Source organism: Thermobia domestica, chromosome 12, assembly GCF_964235325.1.
Source record: "Thermobia domestica chromosome 12, izTheDome1.hap1.1, whole genome shotgun sequence".
Lineage (NCBI taxonomy): Eukaryota > Metazoa > Arthropoda > Insecta > Zygentoma > Lepismatidae > Thermobia > Thermobia domestica.
The window spans coordinates 10,345,012-10,358,821 of record NC_137465.1 but is presented as its reverse complement, the minus strand read 5'-3'; the positions used below and the strand labels follow the sequence as shown (position 1 = coordinate 10,358,821).

Here is a 13,810-nt window from a genome sequence, read left to right as displayed (position 1 = left end):
TTTTGGCAAAAAGGTATAAAAATGTGAATGCTGAAACTTGTTTATATGAAGTCAACTCAACGCCTAGTAGTATGCAACCAATCTCGCTTCTGTGAGTGTTGGGTTGTATAACGAGCTGATGCTTGATAATTCGTTCTAAATCATTAATTTTATAGCTAGATAGAGTATAAGATACAGCAAAATGTGCGTGAAAAAAATGGCCGCCTACAGTGGGAGGAAGGAGGTAAGTTGCTTCCTGGATTTCAGTTCTTGTAAGTACGACGTGTGTTCACAAAATATCGAACCTTTGGTTGGGAAAAATTCATTTATTGATTTGGAAATCCGAAACATTAATCACCTTCAAAGTAGTCTCCTTGGTAATACACACACTTCTCCCAGCGTTCCCGCCATGGTTGGAAACACTTCTCTAACACAGTTTTTGGAATGGTGAACAACCGTGCCGTCGCATTGCGCATGATGTCTTCTCTTGACTCAAATCGGGTCCCTTTTAGTGCCGTTTTCAGCTTAGAAAATAATCAAAAATTACACGGAGCCATGTCGGGTGAATAGGGAGCCTGATGACACACAAAAATGTTGGGCTTGGCGATGAAAGTCTGAATCAAATTTCGCGGCACTCTCTTCATGCCCAAATTCTCGTTCAAAATTGAATGTACCGATCTGATTGAATGGTTTCCGCTTAGGTATCGAGAAGTTTTTGGCAAAATTTTATGCACTATTGCTGCTCAATTTTTCTGTCATTTTACAATAAACTGAAATTCGGCGACCCCTCACTTCACGTCTCCACTTGTTGACTGACTGCCAGCAACTGGAGCTTCAGGAAAAAATTCACGACTACGCATGAGTCTCCGCATTCTATGTCGACACTGAAGAAAGTATCCCGTGCTTCATTATTTTACGCGGGAAAGAAATAAGGTTCGATACTTGTTAAACACACCTCGTATTGTCAAGATAAATTAACTTGCTTATTTACATACTATAGCACTAAAAGTATATATATTACAAGTAAGCGTTGTAAAAACTAGGAACAAAATTTTATTTTAATATATTATTATTATTATTATTATTATTATTATTATTATTATTATTATTATTATTATTATTATTATTATTATTATTATTATTATTATTATTATTATTAAAATATATATTATGTAAATTATATACAGAGTGTATGAAAAAGAACTTTACAACTTTGAAAACTCACATTGATTTATTTCTTTAGCTAGACATGGTTTTGGTACCATTTTGTAGAAAAATAGATACATCAAGTAGGGATGGGCACAAGTCGAGCTAAAACTCGACGCGACTCGAAACTCGAAGCGAATTCGAGTCGAGCTAAAGGTAATTTTCTCGAGTCGAGTTCCAAGCCGAGTCACTGTTTTGAGGTCGAGTTTCGAGTCGAGTCGAGTCTGAAAAATGGATCGCTCGTTTAGCTCATTTAACTCGTTTTGAAATCATTGTCTAATTAGACTGTAAAGCGAAAGCTATGAGAAATGTCAGCAGTAATGTGGAATATTTTTAGTGTTGCTCACGAGGTGAGACACTGCTCGCATCTTGCCTCGTCTCGATTAACAAGATGGCAATGGATTTTTGTAACGAGACAGCCTCAAATGTCGTGAGCACTAACATAAGTATATACTGTAGTTCTCACCACGAAGACTAAGACCTGCACGGTGAAAGTTTTGAGCCGAAGCAGAAGCCTAACCCGTGTAGGAATGTTAAACGACTTAGCTCGGTTCAACTGAGCGAACAGCTCGAGCCGGCTTGGTTGAGATAAGGCACCGACTTGGCTCAGGTAAGCCATCGTCTCGAGCCGGCTCGGTTGGGGTGAGCCATCAGCTCTGTTTGTTTTGGCTCGTGTCGGTTTGCGTGGGTGAGCCGTTGGCTCAGCTCGATAGGGAATGAGCTGTGAGCCGAGCCACTCGAGCCGTTGATAACCCTATACCTGGACCAAGCAGTTTTGAACATGTGTGGCCGTGTGACCTCTAACTTTGAACGATTTTTGGTTCGAGCCCGGAGATTTGCTCCTCCGGAACTCAAACCCAGAACGTCGTGAACGACGTCCTTGTCTCCTAGACTTCACGACTATCGAGATCAGCAGTCAACTAGTTTTTAGTATTCAGATACAAACCACCTGTTTCATGTTTATATACGGTGTTGTTGTTATAATAATAATAATAATAATAATAATAATAATAATAATAATAATAATAATAATAATAATAATAGTATCATTGATAATAATTATATTGTCTATGTAAGAGACTTGAAGAAAGTACTTGAAACTACACACAGCATTTGGCTCGTTTTTGCTCGACTCGACTTGGAACTTGAGTCGAGTTGGAGGAAATTTTTTGAGTCGAGCTCAAAGATGTCTGTTTCGAGTCGAGTCGAGTTTCAATGAAAACTCGCTCGAACTCGCTCATGCCCATCCTTAACATCAAGTGTTTTACCTTATATCTAAAGAGGTTCAATGTAGCTTCCAATGAAATCTTTTCAATAAAATCTATCATACAGGGTCTGTCCTGCATGAAACCAGACTGATATGGCGCCCTCTCGCATCGCGCAGTGAAACTAACTGTCGGGAGAGGTAGTGGGGGGCCGTAGCAACACCACGTACAAGTGTTCAGTCTGCTGCGAGCAGTGGTTCGGTGTGAATCGAGTGTCGGGTGAGACGTTGTGCGAGTGATCATCGTTTTCCACGACGCTCAAGACGTCGTCCACAAGGAATTCGTTTCACAAGGAGCGACGGTGAACGCAACTTTCTACGTCCAGGTCCTCGTAAGACTCCGCAGACGGGTCGTCCGCGTTCGAAGAGATATCGCCAACAACTGGACCCTGCACCACGACCACGCGCACAGTCACACGGCAAGGATTGTGCTGGAAATTTTTCCATATCCTCCCTACAACCCTGATCTGTTCCCGTGTGACTTTTTCCTCTTGCTCCGGCTAAAACGAGACCTCAAAGGACGTCGATTCGAGTCTATCAAAGCTGATCAAGCTGCCGTTACAAGGACCCTGAACAGCATTTCACAAGAGCAGTTCCAGTGAGCTTATCTACAGTGGCAGAATCGCTGGAAGCGCTGTGTAGATGCCGGTGGGTGTTATTTTGAAGATTATTTGTTGTAGTTTATGTTACTTTCAATACATTCAGTTCCACAGCCTTAGTCTGGTTTCATTCAGGACAGACCCTGTACAACCGATATAGCATTTCCACACAAAGTTCCTTACGAGCAATTATATCATTTTTTTTTTTTTATTTTTGCACCATTTGTAATTTGTATGGTTTGAAATGCAACCGTTTTCTCTACACACGCCAAACTGTCATGTGTAGGATGTCCAGTTTTCGAGAAGCACTCCGGGTTGATTTTGTAGGACTGTTCATAAAGCTTTGTCTCAATTCCTCTACAACGTTTTCAGACGTACAGGGACGACCTGAAGATTTGTTGTGTCTTACTGAACATCAGAGCCGGGTTAGATTTGATGCAGCCCTAAGCTATTGAAGGTAATGGGCCCCTTTATAATTATATCCAGCTAATACTTTGTCGGTAAGAAATTGTCTGCACTGCAATGTATAGATAACTACATGCAACCAGCCCGCGAAGAACGTAAGCATCCTATATGCAGAAATGAGCAAACTAGAGATATTTTTGGGAGCAAGCTAACAGAATGGGTCCCACTACTTACATCATAAGACCCTATACAGTACAAAGTACTGTTGATCAATGTAAATTTTGTAACTTGCTTTTTATTCTATAGTTTGGGAATGTACACTCATGTCCAAAATGATTGTCGCATATCTGTAATTGTCTTCTTGTAAGAATATAATTTTTGATAATGATTTTACAGGGTACTTTTAATACTGATACAGTAGGACGTCGATAATCCGAAAAGTCAAAAAACCGAACGCGGTCCCTAGAAGCTTTTTACATTTTGTCTTAGCGCAAGCGATAAACAAAAAATAGGATTGACCGTCGGCGTTGTGTGAAGTCAATGTTTTTACAAAAGCTTATCCATATGTGATTGTTTGTCATACATATTTTTATTTTCATTTTCTCTTAGGCCTATAAATTTAAGTGTGACTTACAAGATCAGTGTAATTTATTGTACGAGCAGGTTCTTCAGAAACACTAAGTATAAGTAGCCTTACGTACGTTATTGTAATTACTGTATGTACTCAATAGCCACTGTATGGATAGAAGAGCATACCGTACAGTATATGTAAGCCTGAATGGCATTTTCTTGGTCATTTTCGAAAATACAAACAATTTGAAAATCCGAACTACCTGTGATCCCAATTAGTTCGGATTTTCGACTTCCTACTGTACTATGTGTATAATCGGGAAATGTATATCTGTGGTAAATTTCATAGGGAAAGAGTTATAAATACGAAAATTAGAATGAGAAAAACAAAATGTTGCTAAATGGACAAGAATCGTTTTATTGTTCTTATTTACTGCTCTTTTGACATGAAATTTGCCACATTACCCATACTAACATTATAAGAAATACCGGGTGATTTTGTTATTAAATTATATTCCCCCTACAACGTATTCATAGACGTGCAACAATAATTTTGGACATGAGTGAACATCCACTTTTTTCTATAATTTTTTGGAGCCCCGAAGAGAGTGGGGTCCTAAGCTACAGCTTGTTTAGCTTATACGTAAATCCGGCACTGCTGAACATCCAGTTTTAATAAAGTACTTATGCCACTGATAAATAGAGGCCTGTTGGGAGGATCTTGACGAAACTTTGTACAAAAATTACGTTGCACAGTTGTCACAGACTTGAATTCTTCAAACCAAAACACACAGCTAGCACGCTCGGGACTAGTAAAGACAGCCATCTTAGCTCCAACTGCCGCTAGCGCTTGCGGTGGCTTGTTTCTGAACTAGTGTACTACGCGAGTCAAAACTTGATGTAGTTTGCTACAAAATGACACCAAAACCATGTCTGTAAGATAAAGTCCTTTTTGGTACACCCTGTACATGAAGTTAAATAGCCTTAAAACGTTTAAGAATTACCTTATTTGTTCTATTTCCAAATCATCTTTGGAATTTGAGAGCGCAAATACTCGAAGTTTGCAGCTAGACCAAGTATTCCTTGTATTTATAATGTAAGGTAACAATAACGTAAGACCTGAAAGAAAAGTATTAACAATCACAGTGTTAGAATATGTATCACCAATACCGTTCCAATTAATTAGAAATGATATAGTGTATGCTTAGCTAAGAGAGAATTTAAGAATAATTAGCAGGATATTTATCTTGAAGAAGTAACTAACACACTTCATATAAACTCATATTGTACTTTTAGAAAGAATGATACTATGACTTAGTCATTGTTTATTATTGTTTTGAATCAGTTTTTCTTGTAATACATCTCTAAAATTATCTACTGTAGCAGAGATAAATGACTAAGTTTTAAATATTAAAGGTGCCCTCTATTGGTGAACGTAATGCTCTCTTTGAAAATTGTATTTTTGAAACTTCGTCTCATCAAGGGGTATTTGTGTAGACGAATCACACTAAGTGTTCATACTAGGAGAAGTCAAAAATAACGACAATTTAACAGTGAGAAGTGTATTTGGCTACATGTACTGTGCATAAACCGTTTATTCCATCAAAATAAAGAATATCAATTATTATTAGAAATGAATGACATATTTATTAAGGCCACAAAAAGTTTGTTTTATCGATTATTTTAATTCTATGCTTCAGGATTTTCTCTCAAGCATGTTATTTATTCAGCTTTATAGCTATCCACTGATATGTCTTATAGTTGGACAATATTTTACTTAAACAGAGTAAAATAATGATTTTAGATTATATCTCATTAGACATACTATATACGTACAGTCACGAACTTGCTCTTTTTTTTTTTTTTTTTGCAACTTATAGGACAGAGGGAATATTCCCAATTCATCCTCAACATCAAAGATATTCCGCCATTATTGGAAAGTCACTTGCAGCAATTGAGAAACTTCCATGCTCCACGGTATTCCTCTAACCTTTTCGTCTTCATGTACCAATTTTCTATTTTAATTAGGGATGGGCAAAACCGGTTTTTATAAAAACCGAAAACCGGTTTCTATAAAAACCGCAACCCGAAAAACCGACATTTCGGTTTTCTCCAAAACCGGTTCGGTTTTCACCGAAACTGGTTTCGGTGAAAACTTTTTGAAAACACACAAAACTATTTCTGTGGAAATGGATTCCGTTTCCGGAGAACAACGAAACACCATTCTGATCAGGAATTGAACAAATTTTGGAAAAAAACCGGAATCGGTTTTGAAGAAAACCGAAACCGGATCAGGTGAAAAACCGAACCGGTTTTGGAGAAAACCGATAACCGGTTCCGAAGAAAACCGAAGCAGTTTTGAAGAAAGCCGAAACCGGTTTCGGTGAAAAACCCAAACCGGTTTTTGAAAATTTTCAAAAACCGAAAAACCGGTTTTTGTGCCCACCACTAATTTTAATATAATTCATTAATTGTACTCTCCTTCGCCTCTTCCCTACAGGCCCGTATCCACGGGGAGTGTAAAGGGCCGGCCCCCCTAAATTTTTGCTGGCCCCCTAAAATTTTCACGGTAGGCTTGGAAATGAACTGTAATATGGTTGGATCGGGCCCCCTAACTTCTGCCGCCCCCTCCCCTAAATTTTTGGGCTGGCTACGGGCCTGCTTCCCTCTCTTTCCTGACATCATACTCCCTAGCACATGCGTCATAATACAGTTCCTTCTTAGCCAATGTCCCAACCAATTTCTCTTCCTCTTCTCTATCTAATATATAAAATTGGAAGGGGTTATGTTTCTGACTTAATAACTCTTTTACCATTCCAACGACCTCGACCAAATTTTCAGCATTGATGATGTTCGGCTCAGGGATGGTTTTATCATTTTACTTTGACGGTGCAACTTAAGAGGGGGAAGATATTTAAAAATGATCGAAAATGACCCATATTAATGACAAATTCATAGTTTTCAGGGTCGCTGAGATGAACAGTGAAACTTCCGATGCCGTTTAAATCCAAATTCAGCCCTCGTTAGTATTTTATGTACAAAATTATAAGAATTCTCCTTGTGCGAAAAACGGGCATTCGGCTAGTAATATTTAAAATTGCTCCTTTTTCCCCTACCATTTCAACACCCTTTCATTCGTTTTCCGCTCGATAAAGCTAATTCTTTCCATTCTTCTCCACAGCCACATTTCGAATGCTTCCAGTCGATTTTCATAATTTTTGCGTAATGTCCATGTTTCCGCCCCACATAGTACAATACTCCACAGAAAACATTTTATAAGTCTTTTTTTTTTTTTCAACTCTTTTATTCAAGGCCTCACAAAATAGACTTCTTTTCCTCCTAAAGGCTTCTTTCGCCATTCCTATCTTTGCTTTTATCTCACGTTCGCACTTCGTAGCATCACTAATAATACACTACTCAGGTATCGAAAACTAGTAACCTGTTCTATTTTCATCTCGTATTCCTCACAATCCTTCCTCAAGTTTTCCAACATTTTATTGATTTTCTTTTCAGATTCCGCTACAAGCGCCATCTCATCTGCAAACCGTATACACCTAATCATTCTACCTACTACTGAAATGAAATCTTCATTATGTAGGCTCTTTTCCACTAGTATCTCTTCTAGATATATATTAAATAACGTTTATGAGAGACAGTATCCCTGTCAAACTCCCCTTCCAGTTGCATTCTCTTCTACATTTCCTTCCCTATTCTCGCACTTACTTCTTAGTTCTAATGAATCTTCCATCTTCTTTCCAACCCAACCCATTCTAGAACTCCCAATAACAATTTCTAATCTAGGCGGTCAAAACCATTTTTTTAGATCAATAAATACAACATACACCTCTTTGCCTTTTTCTGTAAACCTTTTACCGATCACCCTTAATAATCCAATTGCATCTCTTGTGCCCTTACCTCTCCTGAGTAAATTTTTTGCTGCATGAGATACAAAACTAATAGTTCTATAATACTCATATCTCTCTGGGTCCGATTTCTTAACCACTGGTATCTTGATGGTCTTGAGGAAGTATTTTGGCCACTCTCTTGTTTCATATATTTCATTGCAAAGTCGGAACAATTGTTTCTTGGCCTTGTCTCCTATTTCTTAATGAAATCGATTGGTATATTATCTATCGCGATTGTTTTTCCTTTCCTAATCTCGGATATCATCCCGAAGAATATTAAACCTTTTACCATCCTCGTCGACTTCATTTTCTACTTCAACATCTAGACCACACGGCCTATCCCTGCTCCCACATAAGTCCTAAACATTCTTTCCAACTTTCTGAGACTTCGTTTCTCTCGCTGACCATCTTGCCAATCTAACTTTCTCTTGTAATCGTAATATCCCTTGTTTCTTCCGAAGTTTATAGATTTCACCTCCTTGTACTTTCCTCATGTTCCCCAACTCTTTCTAATTCTTCTCTGTCCTCGCATTTTCTTCTGAAAAATCCATCTCTTGCTCTGTCTGTTTCCCTTTGTAACTCGTTGTTTAACTTCTTGTACATATTTCTGTCCTCTTCTGTACCAATCTCTTTCCACGTCTTCCTTTCCCTCATTTTCTGCAACATCTCTTTCGTAACACATGGTTTCTTAGCCGTTTTGAGTTCACGGTAACCTACTACTTCTACACCTGTTGTGCGTAAACTTTAATGTGCTTCCACCATCCGTTTGAGTATTTTTCTTCGAATATTTTAACGAAAAGGTTTCTTTACTTCCTCATTTTTCAACTTTTCAGTATTCAGCATTTTGTTGCCTACTTTTCTTCTGCCTACATGTTTCAATTTAATATCCACTTCGGCCAACACAAGGTTATGATCGGAGAAAATGTCGGCTCCGGGAAGGGTCTTTGCGCTCTTCAAGCTATTCCGATACCTCTCCTGAATTATAACATAGTCTATCTGATATGTTCGGCCGTCTTGCTGATTGAACCAAGTGGTCGCAATACTATTGAATTCTGTCCACAGAAATTGACCAGTCCCTCTCCCCTTTCATTTCTTTTGCCTAAACCATATTTGCTTAATACACCATCTTTCTGTTTTTCTTCCGCAACAGCATTGAAATATCTCATTATTACAATTACGCATGCATCCCTCTTCTCCTTGTCTATAATTTCTTCTATTTTCTCATAATTTTCTTTTACTTCTTCAGTTGTATGCTAAGTAATAGGTGCGTATGTCTGTATTACCACTAGATCCTTCTTTCTTTGTCGTTTAAATCTTAACATCGTAACTCTTTCATCAACAAATTATATTTTCACTACCTTCTATTTTGAGCGCTTACCAAGAATTATTCCTACACCATTATAACCGCCCTTTTCATTACGTGAGTTAAACATTCTCTATCCTTTGCTGTTCAACATCCTTTTATCTTCCCATTTAACTTCGTAAACTCCTACTATATCTAGATTACTTTGTTTCGTTACTTTGTTTCGTTTCTTCTTTAAGATTTTCTAATTTCCGTCCCTATAACAGAGTACGTATATTCCAAGTCCCTATCCTTGTCCTAAACCTTTTGCTCTTGCTTCTCTTTCTCTCTCTGTTTTCTGCACATTATTACTTTCTCGTCCAATTATTCTGCACATTATTACTTCCCAAGACACCCGCTTCCCAGGCCGGTAGCCAGGCCAAAAATGTAGAGGGGGACCAATATAAGTTAGGGGGGGGCGATCCAACCATATTACAGTTCATCACCATATAACAGTTCATTTGCAAGCCTACCGTGAAAATTTTAGAGAGGGCCAGCAAGAATTTAGGGGGAGCAGCCCCCTAGACACCCGTGGATACGGGGCTGCTGCTCCCGGAGATCGAATGGAGAGTTATTTTGCCTCCAGAACTATATTTTGACCTGTCAGGAAACTAAGAAAAAACAGTGGTGATTTCCTGTTGCCTTCAACTCCACAGTAATCCAGCCGTTAAAGTCATTCCGACGACGCTTGGAACTAAGTTGCCGTACCAATCACTATGATTTTCGCTAACTTGGCTACTAGAGAACTGCTGCCTTCTCCCAGAACACTCGTCTGGCTACTGCGTTTAGACCAATTCGGTAGGGGTGGCCCTTCTGGTGGTTAACTACCACCGACATAGCTGTAAATTTGACTGTAGCATACAATCCTCCCCACCCGACACATAAGTGTCTTCGTAAAGGTGATACTTATCAAAAAGAGTCCCTATCCTGTTCACGTAAATTAACTCCACTGAAAGACCTGTTGCTTTCACGCAAGGTCTGCAAGAAGACACCTCTCCTAATCGAACTTAGTGTTTGCTGAAAGGCAATCTTGTTTGCGATACTAACAAGGAAAGGACATGAACCAGTCAACGGGACTTCCTAATCAAATCTAGTTCATTCGATAAACATAACAAAGATATGTTCATGCACAAAAAAATAGGTGCAATGGACAACAGATCCATTAACCCTGTTAGTATAAAGAAAATCGTAGACTTGCAGTGAAATAGCTATTGCATCAACACTGTTCATTGGAAAGTCACGGTTCTCTTCAGCATGAAACAAGCTTTCCAGAGGTGGTATGTATTAGGGTCCATAACGTACTTGAACAGGGAAAATTGGGAGAATGTCGGGGGAATTTTCTCCAAAACAAGATCAACTTTGGTTTGTAACAAATGGTGTGTAAGACTTCTGTTGGAAATTCATCAATATCTGCTATTTCAGGGATTTTTTTATGAAGCCATGAACAATCTTTCAAAATATCTGTTTGGATTAAATCTTTTTTAAATACTTGAAGCAGCACAATAGATAATACGGAAACAGATTTGTTTAAATTTCTGAACTGGAGTAACTTCTAAAACTTTATCTTTAGCTTTTTCACTAGGCATTTTTCTTCGAAATTCTCTTTTCATCGAAGTCCAGTGAAACTTCTACATCATCCACATCCTCTAAAATACTATTCATGGCAATTGTACACTATTTTGATTTATCAAGCAGAAATTCAAAGTGCTCTTTGATTAGCAATGATTTGTTGTGACAAAGTTTGCACCAATTTCCAAGCTGTACAGTAATCCATTTCTTGAAACGGGAGTTGTGATCAGAAAAATATCGAGCATGACAAAAGTCATGAGAGCATATTCGAATTTGGACTATTGCTTTATCATATTTATGGCCGCGAACTTTGATTTGCAATCCAAGCTTCCATTCAATATTTTATTTAAAACATTCAACAAATGGGTCAACTTTCTTGAGTTGGTATCACTTATCAAAAACGGTACGTCAATAATTGATGAAAGTGCCGTATGCTTACTCCACCATCTTGTGGCACCCATTTTTTGGAGTTTGCATAGTTTGGTGCTGGCACTGTTTCTTTTTAGTCTCTCACAGACAGTCATTCACTTGTAACAAGAACTTAAGAAAACAGCCGATTCCTCTACTAAACCAAATAGATTTTCTGCTTGGAGCAAGTTTACTGTAGAATCAGCTACAGCCAAATTTAGTACGTGTCCCATATAGTGTCAATTAAATACGGATTCTCCCTTTTGAAATGCGCTTGAAGACCGTTGTAACAGCCGCTCATGCTACTCGCCCCATCAAAAGAACACGCAATAATATTTGAAATTTTAGTGCCATATTCAACTAGCTCTGACTTTATACATTCGTACAAAGCAAGTCCAATTGAATCATCAACAACTGTTAAATTTAAGTCTTTCATATACCTTTCCTTGGACTACGTAGCGGACACAGATTGCCAACTGGTCCATAAAATCTATACCTTGTGTACTATCCACCATCAAGTTATAAATAACACTGTCTTGAAGGTCTTTCAAATTAATATTTCGTCCAACTTTATTATCTTGATTAACTTTTTGATGAATCTTTTTGACAAAAAAAGTGAAGAGAGAGCCTCGTCCAGTTTGTCCTTTTGTCAACTTTCCTTCTACTCCCTCCCCCCTCTTTGTTTTTTGTTCGCTGTTTGTGCGCTGTGGTGTCTTCAATACACTTTGTAACATGATTTTGCAAAATTACATCATAATTTGCAACTAACATGACCAATCCAAGGAAATTCTCATGGTTTTTGACAGAATCTAATGAATGCGACCCTTCTGACCCCCTCGCCCTCTGTAAACAATTATTTATCTTCCTATATATAAATAACACTATGTCGATTAAACGCTGTATAACCAATCTTCTGATCTGAATTTCTGCTTCTCTCTTTTTTATCTTATTGAAAACTAATAATGTTGAAATATCATGTCCGCTTTGGCTTTCGAAAGCTGACCTCGCCATGAGGATGCGAAATCAGTGCAATGACACCCGAAGTCCTTAATGTCAGCGTTCTAGACCGGAGTCCGTTACCTCTTAATTCAGGTAGCTCTCCAATTATCCTTATGGTGCTGGTCAACACTGACATTTTTAGCGTCCCCATCAAGAATCGAACTCGAGACTATGAGCAGCGTAGGCACGTGCATTAACCATTCAGCTAAACACAGCACTAATCAGCGAAAATTGTATTTTGACAATTCAATGGAGGCCTCCAAAACAAAACAAAAAAATGATACCAAAATTGCTAGTAATTAAAATTTCACAATAATTCTTTCTCACACATAAGAAACGAATAACAACATGAATATTAAATACGGAATAAGAAACGGGTTGAGCGGGGCCTGCGATGCGTTCCAATGTTTGCACTATCGCTATTCTTTACTGAGTACCACTAAGTTATACAGGTTTCATATTTTAGGTCTAAATTTCAGCAGCCCATCAGGTTTGCTTTCTTTCAGAATTTCAACCAAATTTGTGTACTACAAGGTAAGTTTATATTAATGCATATTGCAAACATGAGTTAGTGAGAACGAGGCATAGCCCTACAACTTTGAAATAATTTTCACACATCCTATGCTGGAATGTGATGGAGTAGTATTTAAATGTATGTAAACGGTTTTAATACCAACCAAAATTTTATCGTTTTGTTCTTGAGGGCCCCACAGCTCCGGGTCCCTCAGCGATTGCCGACCTGCCGACCTGGCCAGACGCCCCTGATCTGGATCTTCTATGATCTTGGTCCATGTGCAATAGGCCGTTTACAGTTGTGAGTACCACCTAAAAGTAATTCTTTTGAAACATCAAAACTACCCAAAACGTTTTTTTTTTTTTTTCAAGCTGCATTTATACTTTCTTTTACCTCGCAAGCTGAGATACTTTCTGTCGTAAGCATGGTCACTTCTCCTGGCGTCTAACTTGAGAAAATGGACTTATTCGATGGCATGAGGATTTTGCTTGTTTAGCAGAGTATTTAATCTACGAGGCGCATCCCAAAAGTAAGTTTCCCACGCGTCCCATAGCTAGGAAATGGTATATTGCGCGAAGCGACTACGTGTACGTGAGAGAGTAAGGTCCTAGCATGGCACATACACTAGCGGAACTTCCCTAGTGCTCTGAGTAGCGTCATGGCAGTGGTTGAAGATGGACGTTCCTATTCAAGCTCCCGCCGGGTGTGAAGTGAGAGCAGTGATAAAGTTTTTTAATGCACAGGGCATAGCACCAATCGAAACCCATTGTTAGCTGTGCCAGGTCCATGGGCCTAACGACATGAGCAAGCAGTTCTTGCAAATTTTCCGCTCCTTATTGCACACGACTGTCACGGAGTGCCTGTTGATGAAGAAGTTTTGTGTTGAAGCAACCGACTCTAGAGCATAAAGCAAGGCGCACAGGGTCAGCATTGACATTTTTGCAACGATACAGCTGACGATGGATTTCTGCTGGCGCATGCGCCATGTAAGGACCTTACTCTCTCACGTGCACGCAGTCGCTTCACGCAACATACCGTTTCCTAGCTATG

The 13,810-nt window shown here is 38.7% G+C and overlaps 1 protein-coding gene across 1 annotated transcript in view; it reads right to left on the bottom strand.

Moving 5' to 3' along the window:
* The window catches only part of LOC145666327 (bumetanide-sensitive sodium-(potassium)-chloride cotransporter-like), a 190,997-nt gene that overhangs the window by 19,081 nt on the left and 158,106 nt on the right, over positions 1-13,810 (bottom strand). The window contains exon 16 of the mRNA XM_081733431.1: positions 5,028-5,142. Coding sequence (XP_081589557.1) covers positions 5,028-5,142 — 115 coding nt within the window. The remainder of the gene's footprint in view (positions 1-5,027; positions 5,143-13,810) is intronic.